We start from the raw sequence: 23670 nt of genomic DNA on the forward strand, positions 1-23670 counted from the left end.
CACGCAAACAGTTCTGAAAACACCAGAACACAAAGAGGACAAAAGAAAAAGTGTGTTAGTTTGACCACACTGTTTAGACATGGAGAAAGCCAAACTTTCATTTGCATATTTAAAGTCCTTCTGTGGTGAAAATCAAGTTTTTAATGTTGAAATCTCTGGTGTTTCTGACGTCACAAACTACATTGTAACCAATCATGTCAACGTGTGGGCGGGCTTTAGCATATCATTAACAGCGAACTAGCAGAGGAGTCTTGAGAGAAGATATGAAAATGAAAAGATATGAAAAATTGTGTAGATTTAGCAATATGGCGGGTGTATGATGTATGGTATGATTTTATGATGAACTATATGCCTTTCTCCACTGACGATCTGAGTTGTCCTGGACCCCTGGTTGAGAACCAGTCCCTTATGAAAATGAACCATGGTTTATTATAGTAAAAGTGTAATAACCATGTTTTGTTGTTTTTTTTTTCTTTAATTAAAAAATACCATGGTTAAACTATGGTTAGTGTAGCAAACCCATGGTTGATTTGTGAGCATGTTTTTTATGTTAACCATGGTTTATTTTTGTAAGTGTGAACAGAGGTTTCTGTGTCTCGTCTACAGAGACTGCTCAAGAAAATATGTGTAATACTGGAAAATATATTTCACCATAAATACACGTTTGACATAGACTATTTTATTATTGTATTTATTATACAAATAAAATATAATATTACAAACATAGCTGAATGCAGATGATCAAATGGTTATTGACAAAAATATCATATTGTGATAAACACTTACATCATCAAATAGCTTTTGGCTGTTCTCATAATTAGTGCAAGCTGACAGTTAATTAACTGCTGGAGAAAATAGATGATTTAATGAGAATGATGTAAGAGAGTAAAAGTGTCCCCATTTTCTAGACTTTGTCCAAACCTGCAGCTCTGAATGAATAATAAAGACACTAGCATTAACTGATCAACAAGCAGACAGAAACTATACAAAAAACATGCTGAACTGAGAAAAATAAGCAATAACTACAAATAAATCAGAGCATCACTTGGGTTTGTTTGTGAACATGTAAAAGACATTGAAAGTATTTATAATGGCACTGAATGACACCATTAGGACTCAATTATATTAGATTCATATTCTTCTGCTCATGTGGTTTTTGTGTCATTATTTGACTGATTTGTGATGGTTCTTGTTCACAGAGGCATAAAGTTCACTGCAGTTTTCCTGAGATCCAGCTTTTGCTCCTCTGATGGAAGCAGAAGTCACTTTATCATCACAGCGAACCTGAATGAACATCACAGTTATTGTTTCAACACACAATTATTACAGCATGATGTTTGAGCTCAATTCATGACACAAATTCAGAGGAAAACACAAACTATCATGTTGAGAGAAGCTGGACAACATCAAGGAAGTGTTTCTCCCCTTGTTCTTTTTGTCTTGTTTTTACTGTAGTCCTCAGTATAAGTGACCTCAGTGTAAGTCTCATCATATATCAGCTCCTAAACATCAATGGACATATGAAAAATTACAACAGTCAAATCAAATATACACAAATATGCGCAAATGATTGAAAAGATTATATAATGGACAGGTTAGTGTATTTGTACTGTTTCTGGTCTGAAGTCACAGATAAGAATAAAAATGATGGAACCAAAGAATATGAGTCTGACATTTCAGGATCAGAGCTTATAAACACTAATAACTCATGGATCGACCTACAATACTCACCTCAGAGTCATCAGTTCCTCTTCTGTTATCTGAAACATATTGTCAAGAGAATATTTATGATTAAAAACACAAACCAAATACACAATACAGTTGTTATATTCACCGTCTCGTCCTGTTGTTATTGACTGTCACGTGATCCTTTGTGTTCTGTTCCCGCCACTCATCATTCACCATGGACACTGATTACTCACAGCTGTTAGTTATTAGTATTGTGTATTTAAGTTCCTCCCTGTCCTCAGTCTTGTGTGCGGTATTGTTGAATGTTACTCGTGTTGTATGTTACCTGCCTATTCCGTAAGATTAAACTAAGTTATCTTACTTGAACCTGTCTTCCTCGTCTTCCCTGGTGTACAACTGTAACAGAATACCAGACCTAAACCGAAAAATGGATTATGGCAACATGTTTGTGCACGATTTTTGTTTGTTCACGAAAAAGTTCATCAGTGTTGCACTTGCCTGCCCCTACGACGACGAAACCCTGAAGTCGCCGTTCTGGATCGGGGCCAACTACCATTGTCCCGTGGACCTCCCAGACACCTCCAGACTCGACTGGAGGGAATATATCATCAGGTGTCTGGAGAGTATTCGTCCCCGATCCAGAACACAGCCAGACCCAGAGCCCGTATCTTCCCCACGGACCGCGGAGTTCTTGTGCGAGCCCCCCGCAGATGGAGAGTTATCACTGGCAGGTACAGGTCAGCCAGATCCCGAGACTCTGAGGACAGAGGTGACCCGCGCCCCGGAAGTGGAACTCCACCAGACGTCTGACCAGGGGTGTGAGCCCACGACATCTGCAGACGAGGGAGAAACTACTACGGAGAGAGAGGACTGGCTGATTGACTTTAGCGATTAGTCAACTCCCACGCAAACCCACCCATCATGTTCATCTTCGTTACTTAACAGGGACATTACTATAGACTGTGTTTTATTTACAGATTCTCTACCAATGCAGTCAACACCTCGCTCAGCCAGTCCTCCTACAACATCACTGCTGGATGTCATCTGCCCTGCGCCGTCTCCGGGGAACCCCTGTGACGTCGAGCCGCAGGTCACACTCCCACCAAGAGCATGTAGGCCAGAGGTTCTGGTGGCTTCGCCTCCAGCCGCCGACCTCATTGCTCCATCTCGGCCCGTCGACCTGCCGGCTCCGTCCAGGCTCCGCCCATCTACGGTTCTGCCGGAGACCTTCCGACTGACGGCTCCTCCGGTCTCCCTCATCCGGCTGGCTCCCCCTTGGTCAGTCGTCCCTCCTCTTCAGCAACGGACTTACGAGACATCGTTTACACTCCATCCCTCCACCCTTTCGGCTACAGAGGGCTCCTCCTTCCCCTCGGAGTTGCCTCTGTCCTCGGTCGAGCCTACGTCACCGCAGCCCTCGGGATCTCCAGCTCCACCTCCGCCAATCGTCGCCTGTACATTGCCGCGGTCTCCTAGGCCAGCAACGTCGCGGGAGTTCACGAGCTCTCCGTCTGCACCCCGGAATCCACCTGCCAAGTCTCCGCCGGTCATCCCCCAGATGCCGTCAGTCCGCCCTACAGCATCTGGACTCCACCCTTCATCTACTCAGCCGTGGACTGTCGGATCTGGGGAGCTCTGGGTCTGTGCCAGCAGTCATCCACCTACACCGCCAGGGGATCGTCATCCTCCATTCATCACTCCATCACCATCACTCCGTCCACCTCCTGGGCCCCCTCCGGCCACCCCTATGATGTTCTTCCATGGCGCGAGGACGCGCCTTGCCGGAGGGGGAGCTAATGTTACATTCACCGTCTCGTCCTGTTGTCATTGACTGTCACGTGATCCTTTGTGTTCTGTTCCCGCCACTCATCATTCACCATGGACACTGATTCCTCACAGCTGTTAGTTATTAGTATTGTGTATTTAAGTTCCTCCCTGTCCTCAGTCTTGCGTCCGGTATTGTTGAATGTTACTCATGTTGTATGTTACCTGCCTATTCCTTAAGATTAAACTAAGTTATCTTACTTGAACCTGTCTTCCTCGTCTTCCCTGGTGTACAACTGTAACAAAAGTCTCATACATAAAATATTTGGAGGATTTTTAGAGCTGTAGAATTACAATGTGAACTCACTGATTTCTCTTCACTTACAGGAATACGGTTTAAATTACATGTTTATTTTATCAGATGTTTTGGACTTTTTGTCTGTTATATAATATGAGAAACTGTAAAAACTCACCGTCTCTTTTTCTGCGAATCATCCAGAGAATAAGAGCAGGAAGGAGAACAGCGAATGAAGCAACAACAATCACAATCACTGAGAGAGAGACGATAGAGACACATTCAGCATTACTGTGTCTAACTAAATATATTAAAACAACAAATACAAATAAAGTTAATTGACACATTTAATAGCACAATTATCCTTATTTAAAAACAGATACTTGAAGTACTTGTGATGAGGATTTTATAGAAATTTCAGTAACTTTATCACAGCTGTGATCATCCTACTGTTGTCAATTCATAGATCTGTAGCTAAAAAGTGTTTATTATATTAAAATTTCCACCAATAAAAACAGTCAATTTCATTGTACAGAACAACTGATTGAGCAACAGCATGAACACTGAAACACAGCAATATTAATACTGACGTCTTCTGAGCTCATTTTCCCTATATCATTTTTTAGGACTGTCTCAATGAAAATGACGTCTCTTTGACATTAATAGAGTTACTTTTCACATAACATTAGTTTTCATGTTTCTGGATTGTAGGTGATGTGTTAGAGAATGTGAAATGAGAATGTGATGTGGATTACAAATGAAACATGTCTTGAGCCAAAGCTTGTGATCAGATGAAGATTCAGTCCATTTAGATACTGATTCCAGAAATGAGTGTGTCCTGTTAGAGCTGGTGTGAACCGCTAAAGTGAGAGACTGATGATGTGTGACAGTGATCATGTGATCATGAACCTTGTGTAGGAGCTGCTGCTGTAGTTTGGCTTGATTTCTTCTCAGAGTTTGAGCTGCTGACTGGAATCAGTGTTGTTGAATCAGAAGATGAATGTTCAGATGCTTCATCTGTAAGACATTAACATCATGATTTAGACTAGCAATAGTTCAAGGGAACTTGCACTGCATTGCACATGTGAAACTAGACCAATCTGCTGCATCATGACATACTCGGTGATGTGGCATGTGACGGCTTACACGTAAACTATAACAAGATGCTGGCACACAGTAGCATCAGCTTCTGCTCTTCAGCAAGTGCTATATAGGGGAATTTTAAGACTCGCCACTCACCACTCGCTGAAAAAAAGCAAGCTGGATGAGTGCTTCTTGCAGTGTAGAGCACAACCCATATGTCTGGGCTTACCATTCTTTGCTGATTTACATAAGTTATGTAAATTGTGGAAAAGACCATTCTCTTCCCATATTTCCCCCACCTCTGTGACTTAATATAATTATGGAACAATGCTGCGGGTTGAGAAGCTTTGGCCTGCTATCTCTTACCCTACACTGCATCATCCCTAAAAGCCCAGACGCTTCCAACCAAACCCTGCTGCACAACATCTGCTTTGGTGGGAAACCCATATATGTGATCCTGGACCACAAAACCAGTCATAAGGTTATTTTTTTAAGTGAAGATTTATACTTCTGAAAGATGAATAAATATTCCATTGATGTATGGTTTGTTAGGAAACGACAAAATTTGGCCGAGATACAACTATTTGAAAATCTGGAATCTGAGGGTGCAATAAATAAATAAATAAATAAATAAATAAAAATGTTGAGAAAATTGCCTTTTAAAACCAATTAAGCCCTGAAGTGACATACACAAAAGTAAAGACTCATAACTCCCAAACTATAGCAAGGAGAATCAAAAAGTAGGTATCGTTTGATAGAACACTTTTTAAAATAAATCTTTAGGCTACTTAATATCTTAATGATTTTTGGCATAAAAGAAAAATCTGTAATTTTGACCCATACAATGTATTGTTGGCTATTGCTACAAATATACCCATGCAACTTACGACTGATTTTTTTTGGTCTAGGGTCACATATGGTGGTGGGTCAGGCTGGTGCATGCCTGCACACTATGGCCATCATACCAGGCCGACCTATTAAGGGACATAGATGTGAGCGAGAGGGTCAAGCCTGGTGATATTCAGGAGCAGTGTCAGGCTGCAGACCTGTCTCTCTGTATCACTAAGTAGGCTGCCCGTGCCATCGGCCGCTCCATGGCAGCATTAGTGGCCACAGAGAGACATTTGTGACTTAATCTCTTGGGCGTTGGGGAGAAGGACAAAGACGTGAGCACTCATGACCTCAGGGCTGAGGCCAGGTCCAGGTTATAAAACCTGACGAACATGTGCGGCGAGGACCATCCTGCCGCATCACACATTTTCTGGAGGGAGACTCCTGAAAGCAAAGCCAAAGAGGGTGGGTTTGGACCATAAGTGGTGAAGGTTGGTCAGCCGACTCGTAGGCAAGTGAGATAGCCTTCTTATCTTCCACTTACTTAAGGTTTGCTTAGATGCAGGGTGCCCTTTATGTGGGGACTGAAACACAAATAACTAATCAGATTCACGCCACAGGGCAGCTCTGTAGATGTAAGCATCTAAGGCCCTGACAGGACAGAGCAAATTGAGTTTCTCCTGGTCTGGATCTTGGAATGGAGGATAAAAAGCCTGCAGCCTGCAGTAAAATAATGGACAATAATGTGTCTGGGAGGAAGAGTTTGAGTGCCAGGAACACAGCCATCATCTACAACTGGTTTATGTGCCAGGAAAGATAATGGCCACAGACCCTGAGCCGAGCGACCACACATGATCGTTGCAGTACCGATGCTTCACCAGGGGTAAGAAACCGTGCTTCCGCCTCCTAAAATGAAGTGCTAGGTCCTTCAGGTAAAGGCAGAGATAGGGTGACGCCCGTCTCTAACCCCTCTGCAAGATCCATTTGCGAACCCCACGACGTGAGCTTTCACTGTGCCTCAGCAGCAGTGGGACCTGAGCCGCGGGGAATGTGAGCCGAAGCGCCTTCCTCAAAAAGCACCCGGCGGGAGCGTAGCGTCTTGTCTTAGATTTCAAAGGTAAAATGCACAGCCAATCTTTCTGCCAAATGAATGACAGGAATACACTTAATTATGTTCTTATACATTTTTTCAAATAGTATTTTCATGGTAATATGTGGATGTGGATTATGGTAATGCCATATGGAACAACTATTTTAAAATAAGCACTTTTTAACGAGGCTGAGTTGAAAATTTTCTCTAGGCTTGTAATCAAAAATATACTGTACATTTGTTTGTTGCAAATTTACAGAAAATGCCATTGGGATGTTAATACTTAATAATAATAATATGTTAATGGGATGTTAGACTCTATTATCAGAAACATTAGCAGCAGGGATACAACTACATGCTGCCTTCCACAAGCAACAGTTTCTGATGTAAACAGGGAACTTAAGAGCATTCTGATGAAATATAAGACTGCAAATCGACTAATCATTCATGTGGGGAAGAATGATATTCGGAAGGAGCAGTCAGAACTCCTTAAGAGGGATTTCAATGAACTTTTTGAAATGCTTAAAAGACTAAAAGTTCAGTCGTTCATCAGTGGACCACTCCCAGCAAGAGGAACAAATAGATTTACACGGTTGCTTGGACTTAACACATGGCTGCAAAAAACCTGCAACTTAAAAGGACTGAATTTCATCGACAACTTCAATCTGTTCTGGAATCAGAGTCTACTGTTCACTCATGATGGCCTGCACCCAAACAAACTGGGCTCAAGAGTGCTAAAGGACAATATCTACTTCTGCCTCCATCATCCTTCAGCAGTGTGTGCAAATCCACTCAAACTGAATGGCACAAACACACCTGGACAGAGTACAACTGACCACAGGACTTCATTTCAGCAGCTGAATGGACATGCGGTTGACACTTCCCACAAGGTCAATGATAACACCACGCAGCCACAACAACCACTGCTCACGGACACAATCCTGACTGAGCCCTGCCCACAGAGCTCACCGAGAGACAGTGACGTATTAGAACTGCTCCAAGATTCAGCACCCAAGGACGACTTTCGGGAAAACAGCCAGGGAAGCCAGGACAACATATTACAGCCTCCGGTAACACCAGAGCAACAGCCCCTCTCGCCGGACACGTTATCCCTCTCTCCAGCATCCCCTCTTCTGTGCTTCTCAGAGAAAATGGAGGAACTGGTGTACGCTGGAACCAAACTCTCCCACTCTTTTGCTGCGAGCCCCCAGATATCAACAAAAAAGCGTCAAGCCCCGAAACCACCAAAGCCTATGGGCCCAGCTCGACCTCCCCCTCCTCCTGTGAGAGCTCTTCGGCCCCTGCCACAACGCCAGGGCCCTCACCCTCCTTCATCTGTTCTAGGTGAATCAAAAACAACCGATAACAGCTCTCAGTGATGTGTGTCGGGTCCCCGCTATGATAACAGTGACTTTATCAAATGTTTACAGAACAAGCGGGAACCCAGTGTGCCTGTAGCTTTCTCTATTTCTGTTTTATTACGTGATAGAAAGCCTAAGGCCTTTTCAAACCGTTTGGCAAACCCATTTAATCTGCTACCTATTACACGTCAAACTAAGACTACTGTAGAGACAGAAAGTAAGACTGTTAAGTTAGCACTTCTAAACATACGCTCACTTAAAAATAAATCACTTCTAGTCAATGACTTAATAACCACAAACAACCTAGATTTTATGCTTCTAAATGAAACATGGCTTGAAGACAGCTGCAGTGCAACAATCCTGAATGAAACAGCCCCTCCTAACTTTACTTTTATGAGTGTCTGCAGAGCTGTTAGGAAAGGTGGAGGTGTTGCTGCTCTATTTAAAGATGTCTATCAATGCAAGCAAGTGTCATTTGGTGATTACTTGTCTTTCGAATACTTGGGTATTGTATTAAAAGGTGCTCCTCGCATTTTACTTATAGTTATCTACAGGCCTCCAAAATACTCTGCAGCCTTTGTGGAGGACTTTACAGAACTGTTATCAGCAATTTCCTCAGAGTTTGACTGTTTTGCTATTACTGGGGACTTTAACATCCACATAGAAAATGCAGAATCCAATATGGCAAAAGAAATCATAACTGTTTTGAATACTTTTGATCTGACTCAGCATGTACATGGACCTACACACAATCGTGGACACACTCTAGATTTAATTATCAGTAAGGGTCTAAACATTTCATCCATTGTCATTAAGGATGTAGCGCTATCTGATCATTTCTGTATTTTCTTTGAAATATTGATCTGTCCGACTGTTGAAGCTAGATCTGTCTCGGTCAAAAAGCGATGCTTAAATGAGAACACTAGTGCACTATTTATGAAGGCTATATCTTTAACACCAAGCATATCTGCAGACTCTGTTGATTTTCTCCTTGATTCTTTTAACTCAAAAGTACAGAATGTTATTGATAACATTGCTCCTGTGAAAGTCAGGAAGAAAAGTGGCAGACAAAAAGCACCGTGGAGAAACTCAACAGCAGTGCAAAATATGAAAAGACAATGCAGAAAAGCTGAGCGCATGTGGCGAAAGACAAAACTTGAAATCCATTATAACATCTATAAAGATATTCTTCATGCTTTCAATGTGGAATTAGGCAAAGCTAGACAGACCTTCTTCTCAAATATTATAAACAGAAACTTAATCAACACCCGCACTCTTTTTGCTACAGTAGAGAGACTAACAAACCCCCCAAGTCAGATTCCCAGTGAAATGCTCTCAGACAGCAAATGTTGTGAGTTTGCTTCCTTCTTCTCTGAGAAAATTAATAATATCAGAAAGGCGATCAGCACATCCTTGAGCTGCACTGGGGTAAAACAGATCAGATCACAACCTCAGAAAGTAGCTATTATGTCTGATTTCGAAGCAATTGATGGTAAAATTTTGGAAGAAACAGTACAGCACCTTAAAACATCAACCTGCACCCTTGACAGGTGAAGAAGCAGATCTCCTAGAAGTGGTAAATGCCTCACTTCTCTCTGGGACTTTTCCAAAATCCCTGAAAACTGCAGTTGTTAAGCCCCTCCTGAAAAAGAGCAATCTGGATAACACCATACTGAGCAACTACAGGCCAATCTCAAATCTTCCTTTCATAGGCAAGATCATTGAAAAAGTTGTTTTCAATCAGCTGAACAAGTTCTTAAGCTTGAATGGATACTTTGATAACTTTCAATCTGGTATCTGACCTCATCACAGCACAGAGACAGCACTCATAAAGATAATAAATGATATTCGCCTAAACACGGATTCAGGTAAATTATCAGTGCTGGTTCTACTTGACCTCAGTGCTGCGTTTGACACTGTCGATCACAACATTCTTCTTGACAGGCTCGAAAACTGGGTTGGGCTTTCTGGGATGGTCCTTAAATGGTTCAGGTCATACTTAGAAGGGAGAGGTTATTATGTGAGTATCGGTGACCATAAGTCTGAGTGGACATCCATGACATGCGGAGTCCCTCAAGGTTCAATACTTGCACCCCTCCTGTTCAACCTATATATGCTGCCACTGAGCCAAATAATGAGAAAGAACCAAATTGCATATCACAGCTATGCAGATGACACCCAGATTTACCTAGCCCTCTCACCTAACGACTACAGCCCCATTGACTCCCTGTGCCAATGCATTGATGAAATTAAAAATTGGATGTGCCTAAACTTCCTTCAGTTAAACAAAGACAAAACTGAAGTCATTGCGTTTGGAAACAAAGACGAAGTTCTCAAAGTGAACACGTACCTTCACTCTAGGGGTCAAACAACTAAAAATCAAGTCAGGAATCTTGGTGTGATTCTGGAGTCAGACCTGAGTTTCAGTAGCCATGTAAAGACAATAACTAAATCAGCATATTATCATCTCAAAAATATTGCAAGAATTAGATGCTTTGTCTCCAGTCAAGACTTAGAGAAACTTGTTCATGCTTTCATCACCAGCAGGGTGGATTACTGTAATGGGCTCCTCACTGGCCTTCCCAAAAAGACCATAAGACAACTGCAGCTCGTACAGAACGCTGCTGCCAGGATACTGAGCAGAACCCGAAAACATGAACACATCACACCAGTCCTCAGGTCCTTGCACTGGCTTCCAGTTGCATTTAGAATTGATTTTAAAGTACTGCTACTCGTTTATAAATCACTCAATGGCCTAGGACCCCAATACATTGCAGATATGCTCATAGAATATAAACCTAACAGATCACTCAGATCATCAGGATCAACACACTTAAAAATACCAAGGGTTCACTCAAAGCAAGGAGAGTCTGCTTTTAGCTGTTATGCCAGCCGCAGCTGGAACCAGCTTCCAGAAGAGATCAGGTGTGCTCCTACAGTAGCCACATTTAAATCCAGACTCAAAACACATCTTTTTATCTATGCATTTGCTGATTGAGCACTGTGCTATGTCCGAACTGTTTGCACTTTATTTTATACGTATTATCTTTTTATTCTTTAAATTCCTTTTCCTGTTTTTATTTCATTTTTAATGTATTTTATATCTTTTATGTATCATCTTGATTCTGACTTTTAATGCATTTTAAATATTGTGGTAAAATTCTCTGTTTTTACTGTTATTTCTATTCCTTATGTTCTATTTTTATTATTATTCTTTATGTAAAGCACTTTGAATTACCATTGTGTATGAAATGTGCTATACAAATAAAATTGCCTTGCCTTGCCTAAAGAAGTTAAAGGGATAGTTCACCCAAAAATAATTTTAATTTTAGTCATCATTTACTCACCCTCAGGTTGTTTCAAACATGTATTCATTTCTTTGTTCTGTTGAACACAAAGAAAGATTTTTTGAAGAATGTGTTAAACTGAACAGTTCTGGGGCACCATTGACTTCCATAGTATTTTTTTTTTTCTACTATAGAAGTCAATGGTGCCCCAAAGCAGCCTGGTTACAAACTTTCTTCAAAATATCTTCCTTTGGGTTCAACAGAACAAAGAAATGAATACATGTTTGAAACAACCTGAGGGTGAGTAAATGATGATTGAATTCTCATTTTTGAACGAGCTCTTAATGCATTATAGTCCTTCACGTCTATTGCAATCTCAGAACTCCTTCCTTCCCTTTCCTTTCCCTATGTATGGATAAAACGTTATCAAAATTATTCCAGTTCGCATAGCTCCGTGGACACAACTCATTTTTCTGTATTACCAGACAAGTAATTTGGCAAATATCACTTCTTTTTTTTTTTTTTTTTAAGACCAAGCTTCTGCACACATACATACTCAAACACGCAAACCTATAGACTAAACATGTATATGAACGGCAAGAATGCATTAAAGGGTAACACTTTACAATAACAGTACATGAATAACCATGAACTAATACCTAAATTAATAGTTACTTCAACATGAACTCATGATTAGTTAAGATATTAACTAATGAAGAGTGATCCTTAACTACGACAGGAGTCATAAGGATTCATGCATGAAAACAGAAGCCTTAACTACGCGTTAATACATGTTTGATAATTAATTGATTAATTAACATTTAGGGGTAAACTAAATAAATCAGCCTCCATAAGAGTAAACAAGAAGTACTCTGAATTTGAATTAAACGTGATTTAATACTGTCATAATTTACACTGTAATATCATAATCTGCCATCTGCAGCTTTGTGACAAATAATTGCAATGACACATGATTATTTAGCCATTAATTACATAGATCTGTCTAATCAAATGTGGAAAATAGACTAACTACCACTAATAAATTTAATTTGATCTAAACTGTTTTCTGATTTTTATAGTTCATTTATATTTAGTCATAGCTAAATAGTCATAGTTTATTCCCGGAACTAAAGTATGTAGGGTTTGTTTCTGGCGGGACACTCATTAGTGGCGCATGCTAGGTGTTCTCTTGGCGTGTTTGTTGTGTTGCTGGCATTTTAAACTAATAAATGTTGACTGCTTTGGTAAGCCGAATTCATAATTAAAGACATATTTACATGTATGTTTTATTGGGATTTTCAGGAGGTTATGTGCAGTTATTAACTGTATTTGTATTTTTGTCGTTTAAATGTATATGCTTTGATTAGCATTAGCTTGTGGACGCGTGCGATTTTACATGTAAATGTGCCTTATGTGTGTCTTTACAGGTATGTTTATGGCTTGCTTTCAAGTCCATATATGTTTAATTATATAAATAAAAATAAAATACAAATACTTTTTATTTTAGTTTTTTTGTACTGGGGTGTAAAGGAATAAGGATGGCACTCTATAGTGTTTATTCATATATTAGTTAATGATGTGTGATATGTGCATCATGTCATGACTTTACTTGAGGGGGCACAATCATAATTAACTCATTATTAACTAAGCATATACTAACATCAACTAATGGTTTGTTAATGTATACTTGTGTCATGACTTTACTTGAGGGGGCACAATCATAATTAATTCACTGTTAACTACTTACCAAATTCAGCTCATGATTGTCATTAACTTACTATCAAATACACATGTACTAACACAACTATATAAGTATTCAGCCCAGTTAAGTGATGTTGTGTGACTTTTCAAAAAGTCAGAGAATGGAGGTACAGTATGATCACGGCCTGCGTCTGGATGGAGAGTGATCTTCTGAATCTGATCCCAGCAAACGTTCCCTGACCTTAGTTCATGTTTCCTGTTTGGTTATTTTTTTGGGAACCGATTCCTCAGGAACTGATGTAAGTCACAGTAGTTTAGTTTGATAGGAAAGAATATCACAAAACAGATTAAGACCTTTTAAGATAAATAGTGTATTTAGTATTTTATATGTTTGATAGGGAGGGTCAGTGAAAATAATGGCAAACTAATCCTGTGCCTTTCAATAATGTTTATAATGAAGCTGCTGATGTCAGTAGTTTAAATTCTGACAATAATAAATTGTTTAAATTTATTTCAAAGTCCAAATATGTATTATTCCTTCTTATAGAGACTGTTTGATTTAGTTTACCCTAAATGTTAATTAATGCATTAATTATTAAACATGTATTAACGCGTAGTTAAGGCTTCTGTTTTCATGCATGAATCCCTATGACTCCTGTCGTAGTTAAGGATCACGCTTCATTAGTTCATATCTTAACTAATCTTGAGTTCATGTTGAAGTAACTATTAACTCAGGTATTAGTTCATGGTTATTCATGTACTGTTATTGTAAAGTGTTACCCATTAAAGGTATTCGGTTTCAGTAGGAAAGGTGTCATTTAAGCGCCCCCTAACATAATAATTAACAATTTTTACAACGGAAGTGATTCAATCAAAAACCTACTTCAGCTTGATAATAATTTTCCTATTGTCACTGTGAAGCTGCTTTGAAACAATATGAATTGTGAAAAGCTCTATATAAATGAAGATGACTTGACTTGACTTTGTCACCATCTCTGTTTGAAACCTGCAGTTGCACTGATTTGCGGAATTATCTTTACGTGGGATGTGCTTTGGCACGGCTCCTCAGCGTGGATGAATCTTCCGAGCAGGGAGGAGAAATAAACAGAGCTTGAAGGTCCTTGATTTATTGTAAAACTTTTTTCAGTTGGGCAGAACAAAAGCGGATGACATGTTACTTATTCAGATGACATTTTCTGGTGAAACTTCTTATTTTGAACATATATAAAAGATGTAGCCTCTGATATTACTATGTACAGTGAAGATCCACACTGGTGCATTGACTGACAGCCCCATCACATAGCTGCAGCTGCACCTCAAAACATTAGTTGCTCCTGGGAGGGTGAAGGCTATCTTCCACCCTATATCTGGCTACATGCCCTCTAATGTGCCTAGATCTACCGTTCTTCATGACTTTCATACTCTACAGCATGTATTGGCAGAAGGGGAGGGACTTCATTTACTCTGCCCTGTTCAGTTTTATGTTCAAAGATCTTCTCGCTGGAGGAAATCAGATCCTCAGGATCCCCGGCCTCCAAGCAGACAATTAGCAACTGGATTGTCGAGGCAATTTCTTTGGCTGGCCAGGTGTACAGTGTGCCCTCACTGCATACTTTCATGAGATTTTATAGTTTGCATCCTAAGCTGTGCCTGGACAGTTTCACACTAGGACAGACAACACTTGGCATGGCGCCTTGGGCACTGCATTGCCCAAAGTGTTATCATGATGATGCAGGTGAGTTCCCTAAAAAGGGAACGTCTTGGGTTACGACTGTATCCCTTATTCCCTGAGAAGAGATTGAGATGCTGCATCCCTTTGCTATGCCTTCGTATACCTTTTCAACCTTTTAGAAGCTGACCAGGATTGGTCTAGTTTCACATGTTTCAGATACTTGCACGCTGAGGGTGTTCCCCAAACTGTCAATTCACTGTCCTGTTCCCTTCTCAAGGAACAAAAGTTACAGACATAACACGAGTCATTTTCTCACCTGAATACTTGAGCGTGTATCTGACTGAGGTCTTGAGTTGATTTTTGAGAGTAAGCTGACATCTCCACTCTCTGTTGTCATCTTCATTCAGGAGTGTTGTAGTCAGAGTGATGATACAGAGATCTGATGAGAATAATATCTGATATCTGGAGTCTGTCTTCAGATCAACACCAGCCTGATTCACCCACAACAGCTGAAGTCCCTCAGAACGAACCCAATAATCACAGGAGAATCCAAAATATGAATACAACTGACAGGAGAGAGTCACAGAGCGACCTGGACTGATCTCAGTCTGTGAGGATGATGAAGATGAAGATGATGATGATGGAGACACTGAAACTGAACACAAAACACAGATGCTTCAATAATCATGTAAGATTAAAGACAAATACAGTGGTGTGAAAAAGTGCTGTTTTTTTTTTTTTTTTTGTCACACTTTTAGAGCCCGGTACGTCACACAGGAGAGAAAAAAAAAACAATCCGTGCCGATGGTTTTGCAGTCCGTTCCCTCAGTTTATAAACCGTGCTCATGAATTTTGAAATTTCAAATCCGTGCGCTCACACACACATTCTGCTGCAGATGGCTGTGTAATCCATCAGAATGTCACGGGAGATATAAAAGGGATTGAAAAGCTCTGGCTTCTTTATTGTTTATTTATTTAAGACAGAGTCCAGAATGACCCTCCTCTTCCCCACCCTCTCTCAAACAAAACAGTTGAGCGAATCTCACAAATAATGCCAAGAAATATTTTTACCCCAAAAACCAAAAGATAAATTCAATGCAAAAATGTATTTTTTTTAAAGAAATGTAACCATGTAAACCGTGCTCAGGAATTTTTAAACTGTTTCTCGGTTTAACAAATCGTGCCCACGGATTAATAAACCGTACCCACAAATTTCAAATCCGTGCTCTCAGATTTTGCAAACTGTAGCCTCAGTTTTTAAATCCGTGCCCACAAATTCATAATCCGTGCGCACGCTTTCACAATCCTTTCCCACGGGTTTGCAAAAACTGTACTCACAGATTCATTTTAGAAGAAGAACAGCAAACTACCCCAGGTGAAAAAATACTATCGTAAATATTATAGTGTTTTTGAACCATACTATAGTAAATTGTAGTATACTGCATATATTATAATATTTACAACACTTTGTTAATGAATGCTACAGCATACTGTAGTATTAACTATAGTGAACTCATAAACTGTCATAAATACTGTAGTATACTTTAGTTTTTACTGCAGTAAACTGTAGTGTATATTGTAGTATAACATACCCTAAAGTTGTAGAAAATATTGGGTAAAGTAATTTGTTTATATTACTAGTGGTTATATTATCACAGCAACTATAGAATTTCCACAATAAATTAATTCAGGTACTTTACTATATATGGTTCAAAAACACTGTAGTATTTACAATAAATTACTATAGTATTTTTTCACCTGGGCCAGGTACGCCTTAACAAATCTTTGTTTTATTGTGTATTATTCATCAAATTATATTAACTGCAGTGATTCTCTATCAACGGGTAGCGGAATACAATGATTTAATAAGAATTATGTGCGTCAAAATCTTGTTTATTTGTGATAATCTTAGTACTTTATTATTATTGCTAATAAACCTGGCATTGTGTATTATGACTGACTTTTAATTTCTTTGTTCCTCTTTTCTTCTTCTAAATACATGTAGCCTAAATGCAACAATAGGCAAATAATAATAACAATTAGTTTTTTATTGTATTTATTTTTAAATGTAGCCTATTTATTTATAAATTATTTTTTAATTTATGACTATAAATGAGTGCACTTAAGACAGTAGGTTTATCATAAAATAATTAATGAATGCTTTATTTTTAAAAATACTTTTTACAGTTTTAGAAATGTTTGTGTAGTATTCATTCTTAACATGAAGATTTGTTTTAGTGATTTTATTATACTAAGCTTTTTGCTAAGCTTTTTGCCCAAAATGGACTTTAAAAGATAAAAAATAATGGAAATTCTCAAATGAATTCTGAATGGTAAGTTCAGGAAATTCTCTATTTTGTAAAATAAAGTTTATTTATTTACAATAGCCTATGCATCCCACACCTAAATAGGTGGCCTGGTTGAATTTTCTGGCAAAGATTGCGGGGCCACAAATCCGTGAGTACAGATTTTACAAACCCGTGGGAACGGATTGTGAAAGCGTGCGCACGGATTATGAATTTGTGGGAACGGATTTAAAAACTGAGGGTACGGTTTGCAAAATCTGACTGGACGGATTTGAAATTTGTGGGTATTAATCTGTGGGCACAATTTGTTAAACTGAGGGAACAGTTTAAGTATTTGTGAGCACGGTTTATAAACTGAGGGAACGGATTGCAAAACCGTCAGCACGGATTTTTTTTTTTTTTTTTCTCCTGTAGGTGACGTGCCGGGCTCCATACACTTTAATGTTTCAGATCATCAAACAAATTTAAATATGAATCAAAGATAACACAAGTAAACACAACATGCAGTTTTTAAATTAAGGTTTTTATCATGAAGGAAAAACAAAATCCAAACCCACATGGCCCTGTGTGAAAAAGTGCTTGACCCCGCTGTTAAGACATACCTTAACTGTGGTTTATCACACCTGAGTTCAGTTTCTCTAGCCACACCCAGACCTGATTACTGCCACACCTGTTCACGATCAAGAAATCACTTAAATAGGACCTGCCTGACAAAGTGAAGTACAAACCCGATTCCAAAAAAGTTGGGACACTGTACAAATTGTGAATAAAAACAGAATGCAATGATGTGGAAGTTTCAGATTTCAATATTTTATTCAGAATACAACATAGATGACATATCAAATGTTTAAACTGAGTATCATTTTGTATCATGTATCATTTTAAGGGAAAAACAAGTTGATTTTAAATTTCATGGCATCAACACATCTCAAAAAAGTTGGGACAAGGCCATGTTTACCACTGTGTGGCATCCCCTCTTCTTTTTATAACAGTCTGCAAACGTCTGGGGACTGAGGAGACAAGTTGCTCAAGTTTAGGAATAGGAATGTTGTCCCATTCTTGTCTAATACAGGCTTCTAGTTGGTCAACTGTCTTAGGTCTTTTTTGTCGCATCTTCCTCTTTATGATGCGCCAAATGTTTTCTGTGGGTGAAAGATCTGGACTGCAGGCTGGCCATTTCAGTACCCGGATCCTTCTTCTACGCAGCCATGATGTTGTAATTGATGCAGTATGTGGTCTGGCATTGTCATGTTGGAAAATGCAAGGTCTTCCCTGAAAGAGACGATGTCTGGATGGGGGCATATGTTGTTCTAGAACTTGGATATACCTTTCAGCATTGATGGTGCCTTTCCAGATGTGTAAGCTGCCCATGCCACACACACTCATGCAACCCCATACCACCAGAGATGCAGGCTTCTGAACTGAGCGCTGATAACAACTTGGGTTGTCCTTGTCCTCTTTAGTCCGGATGACATGGCATCCCAGTTTTCCAAAAAGAACTTCAAATTTTGATTCGTCTGACCACAGAACAGTTTTCCACTTTGCCACAGTCCATTTTAAATGAGCCTTGGCCCAGAGAAAACGCCTGCACTTCTGGATCATGTTTAGATATGGCTTCTTTTTTGACCTATAGAGTTTTAGCCGGCAACGGCGAATGGCACGGTGGATTGTGTTCACCGACAATGTTTTCTGGAAGTATTCCTGAGCCCATGTTGTGATTTCCATTACAGTAGCATTCCTGTATGTGATGCAGTGCCGTCTAAGGGCCTGAAGATCATGGGCATCCAGTATGGTTTTCCGGCCTTGACCCTTACGCACAGAGATTGTTCCAGATTCTCTGAATCTTTGGATGATATTATGCACTGTAGATGATGATAACTTCAAACCCTTTGCAATTTTTCTCTAAGAAACTCCTTTCTGATATTGCTCCACTATTTTTGGCCGCAGCATTGGGGGAATTGGTGATCCTCTGCCCATCTTGACTTCTGAGAGACACTGCCACTCTGAGAGGCTCTTTTTATACCCAATCATGTTGCCAATTGACCTAATAAGTTGCAAATTGGTCCTCCAGCTGTTCCTTATATGTACATTTAACTTTTCTGGCCTCTTATTGCTGCCTGTCCCAACTTTTTTGGAATGTGTAGCTCTCATGAAATCCAAAATGGGCCAATATTTGGCATGACATTTCAAAATGTCTCACTTTCAACATTTGATATGTTATCTATATTCTATTGCGAATAAAATATAAGATTATGAGATTTGTAAATTATTGCATTCCTTTTTTATTCACAGTTTGTATAGTGTCCCAACTTTTTTGGAATTGGGTTTGTAGACCAAAAGATCCTCAAAAGCTACACATCATGTTGAGATCCATAGAAATTTGAGATTTGAGACATAGAGATTTGATTTTCCTGCTCAGACAAAAACTGAGATCAAGTGCCCTGCAATAAAGCAAAAAAACTCATCTGGAGAGAATAGCATAGGACAACGCCTTGCCTTCACAACATCTACAGCAGGGATGGGCAACTTCAGTCCTGGAGGGCCACTGCCCAGCAGAGTTTAGCTCCAACCCTAATCAAACACACCTGAACCAGCTAATCAAGGTCTTTAGGATTAGTAGAAAGTTATAGGCAAGTGAGTTTTTATCAGGGATGGAGATAAACTCTGCAGGACACTGGCCCTCCAGAACCGGAGTTGCCCATCCCTGATCTACAGGATGCACCTTAATTGGTTATTTGTGTTATTTGTTTTTGGCACGATACACTTTTACCTGACATCTATCAGTCTGGAAAAGTTATAAAGCCATTTCTAAAGCTTTGGGACTCCAGCAAACCACAGTGAGAGCCATTTTCCACAAATGGAGAAAACATGGAACAGTAGTGAACGTTCCCAGGAGTGGCCGGCCGGCCGGCAAAAATCACCCCAAGAGCGCAGCGACGACTCATCCAAGAGGTCACAATAGACCCCACAGCAACATCCAAAGAACTGCAGGCCTCACTTGCCTCAGTTAAGGACAGTGTTCATGACTCCACCATAAGAAAGAGATGGGGCAAAAATGGCCTGCATGGCAGAGTAACAAGACGAAAACCACTGCTGAGCAAAAAGAACATAAAGGCTCGTCTCAGTTTTGAACATCTTGAACAGCTTTGAACACATTTGATGATCTTAACAGCATTTCAGAAAAAGAACATCATACCAGCAGTAAAATATGGTGGTGGTAGTGTGATGGTCTGGGGCTATTTTGCTGCTTCAGGACCTGGAAGACTTGCTGTGATAAATGAACCATGTATTCTGCTGTCTACCAAAAAATCCTGAAGGACAATGTCCAGCCATCTGTTCATGACCTAAAGCTGAAGTGAACTTGGGTTCTGCAAAACTCCTCCACAGAGCTGTAACAGACTCATTGCAAGTTATCGCAAGCGCTTGATTGAGTTGTTGCTGCTAAGGGTGGCCCAACCAGTTATTAGGTTCAGGGGGCAAGCACTTTTTCACACAGGGTCATGTGGGTTTGGATTTTGTTTTCCCTTCATAATAAAAACCTTCATTTAAAAACTGCATGTTGTGTTTAATTGTGTTATCTTTGATTCATATTTAAATTTGTTTGATGATCTGAAACATTATTATGGGCCTGTTTTGCTTGTGGAGCGGGACTTATGAGGTATTCATCATGTGAAACATGATGTTTTGGTTCTCTGATTTGCCCCCTTCTGTTACCCTCTGGTTTTCGTTAGTTTTGGGTTGCTTTGTTGTGATTATTCATTTGCTTTATGTATTAGTTTAGTTTGGGGCTTTAGGTTTGCAGGCCTGTTTGGTATGTTGGAAGGTTTATTATTTTCTGTTACTTACTTAGTAATTTACTTTTCCTTAGCAGTGCTTTCAATGTTAATTATTGTGATATGTAAATTCAGTTTTGTTAATAAACATTTTTTGATTCACTTTCGTTCTCGTTGCCTCCCTCATTTGTCGCGGCACTGAGCCGATTGTGACAAGGGGGCAAGCACTTTTTCACACAACTGTAACTGATTTTTACATAAATAAATACATAATTTTACATAATTGTAAACTTACCATGAAGAACATGCAGAGAAACACTCGCACCAGTTCCTTGTTGTTTGTCATTCACATATTGTCGGCAGAAGTAAGATCCAGAATCATCTTCTGTGACGTTCTTGATGTTCAGAGAGCAGTCAGACCCCAGACTCAGTCTCTCATGTCTCTCTGTATGTTTATTCTTTATCCCTAATTCAATCAGTTTAACTGCTGCTGAACCTCTGAATCTGTTATAGTAGATCCATGTAGTTGATGTACAGTCAGAAAGAGCATTATTACAGGGCAGACGGACATTTTCACCAGAACTGATGAACACATCATCTCATCCACTTCACTGGTACCTGAAACACAATATATTTGACTGATCATTCTTATATATTAATAAATGTAGATATAAAACATACCAACATTAAAAGCAGAAGATGCAGATCATTCAGTATTTTTTCCCCTCACTGAACACAAACATCACACGCTCCAGAATAAACATTTTTTCTTTATTAGAGAGCTGTTTGAATCATTCTTAAATATGAAAATAATTGTTCATCATCAGATGACAGTATCAGGAATAATACAGTATGATCTGTATGAAACACGACACAACAAGAATAAACTGAGCATGTTCAAATCAACTCTTTCCAGACTAATTCCACTAAATGTCTTTAGAGAAAATCCAGATTTCTTTACCTGTGAGAAGTGAAGAGAGAATGATCAGTCCCAGCAGACACAGATCACACTGATCAGCCATTTTCTGTTTCTGTCAGTCTTTCTCTTCATTATATAGTTACAGCTCCTCCTTTAATCATCATCAGCTCCTCCTGTGGTTGAGAACTTCCTCTGATCTCATCAACTGAGTGTTTAGTCCTGACACTAAGATACAGCTCTGCATTTCACTGACAGTCACTAAAGTCAAGACAAGAAGTGATCAGAAAGATCTCTGCTGTGAAACTGTGTTTAATGTGAAAAGCTCTGGAACAGAAAGTGAGCTGAACTGGACAGTGACATCCAGAAACCAACTAACTCCAAATGAAAGGATTGTGTTTGGCACTGAACAAAGTGCTTTGAATGATCAGTTCAACAAAAATCAGTATAAACATATTTTTCCTCTCATTGTAGCTGCTGATTATTTGAAAACACAACTTCATCATAATGAAATAAAGTCATGTCTAAGTGACCAGATTCAGTGATCTGAGAGTCATTTTTGTCATTTGCACAATCTTTTCGCATCACATCACTACTATAATTTTAAAAGGGTTTGTTATTTAGGCAAAGTATAAAAGTATAGATCAAGTATAGAGTATATAGTATATAGTTATGTTATGACTTCACTGTTGAGGCACATGACTGTTAATTAACTGATTCAAAATTAATTAAAATTGAGGAGAGACCCCTGATATGATTGTAAAGCGCTTTGGGTGTACAGTAGTACATATGAAAGCGCTATATAAATGCCTCATTCATTTATTCATTTATTCATTCATTCATTTAAAAAACCCATAACCAATAACATATTACTAATGTTTCCATTTGTGTGTTGCTCTGTTCTCTGCCTTCACATGTTCACAGGTTTTAGCACGCATACATTGTTTTTGTGAGTGCACAATGAGGCTTTTACTAGGTCAAACGGCTACTAAGTTTGTGAAACCACAAATTCACATCCTTCAGAAGTGAAGCAGTTTAAATGAGCAGATGCATCAACATCACACTTCATCTACAGCTAGATTCCTCAGAGTAAGATAAATAATCTGTGATGTGTTCAGACACAAACAAAATTACTATTTCATAAAGGTAAATACTCTTTTGGTTAAGCAGCATAATTTCCTAAATTAAATATTAAACATAAAAAAAGATTCTTCTGTTTACTTAAAAGATAATATAAAAGCACATTTACTTTTATCCCATAAAATCATAGGGTTTCATTTTTAAAACAGAACTACTGACTAAAAAAGCATCATTTGTTAAATTATAAATTGCCTTTATTGTTATCCAAACTGTAATTGTGTAAGTTCATGGAACAACTTATGTTTTTAAGAGTGTACAATTATGAAATAATCACATTTCTCTTTTTTTTTACACTAGTACTCAGAGTTTGTGTTTGTGAAACCACAAACAGAGCAGATCTTTAGAGATGTTCATGGGCTAAACCGCTTTACATGATCTGATTTATCAAGATCACACTTCAGATATAGATTCTTCTCTGAAAGATAAATACATTTCTGTGAACCAAAACTAGCTTCATAGTTGCACATTAAAGGATGTTCTGAAAAAATGCATATAGATCATTTCTTTTGTCTGCTTATGAACCTCATAAGACAAATGTCCTGTTGTAAAGGCTACTTTAAAAGAGGAATTTTAATCTGACATCGCACGTCACCTTCCAGCTGAGCAGTCTTCTGTTGAACCAATCGCTGAAAGGACATTTATGCAATCGGACCTTTTGTGTTTTAAAGACTGTTCCACAGGTGCATGTGCAGAAATTGTTAATGGTTAATAAATTGCTATGCAATTTATACACTATGCAATAAATATCTGTACCCTTCATGT

The 23670-nt window shown here is 39.0% G+C and overlaps 1 protein-coding gene and 1 long non-coding RNA gene across 2 annotated transcripts; both read right to left on the minus strand.

Annotated features, from left to right (window-relative positions):
- Positions 1–736: 736 nt before the first annotated feature.
- LOC125248964 lies at positions 737–4042 on the minus strand. The gene is made up of 3 exons (XR_007180455.1): positions 3927–4042; positions 1732–1760; positions 737–1502 (listed from the first exon to the last, which is right to left on the minus strand). It is a non-coding gene; the product is annotated as an uncharacterized LOC125248964 (long non-coding RNA).
- A 577-nt stretch (positions 4043–4619) lies between these two features.
- On the minus strand, positions 4620–21874 carry LOC125278010. The gene is made up of 4 exons (XM_048206737.1): positions 21814–21874; positions 21148–21450; positions 15090–15422; positions 4620–4765 (listed from the first exon to the last, which is right to left on the minus strand). The coding sequence occupies exons 1-4, from the start codon at positions 21872–21874 to the stop codon at positions 4650–4652; spliced, it is 813 nt and encodes a 270-aa protein (XP_048062694.1). The 3' UTR covers positions 4620–4649.
- Between the last annotated feature and the right edge of the window lie 1796 nt (positions 21875–23670).

The sequence above is a fragment of the Megalobrama amblycephala genome, linkage group LG1 (genome assembly GCF_018812025.1).
Source record: "Megalobrama amblycephala isolate DHTTF-2021 linkage group LG1, ASM1881202v1, whole genome shotgun sequence".
NCBI classification, from domain to species: Eukaryota; Metazoa; Chordata; class Actinopteri; order Cypriniformes; family Xenocyprididae; genus Megalobrama; species Megalobrama amblycephala.

Bases quoted from the DNA above. Each gene is read 5' to 3' on its own strand.
- LOC125278010 (XM_048206737.1), bottom strand. From the start codon at position 21,874: ATGGCTGATCAGTGTGATCTGTGTCTGCTGGGACTGATCATTCTCTCT. The intron at 21,451-21,813 runs GTAAAGAAATCT...GAAGTGGATGAG, and splicing joins TCTCTCTTCACTTCTCACAG to ATGATGTGTTCATCAGTTCT. The intron at 4,766-15,089 runs GTGAGAAAATGA...AATGTCTTACAG, and splicing joins ATACACGCTCAAGTATTCAG to ATGAAGCATCTGAACATTCA.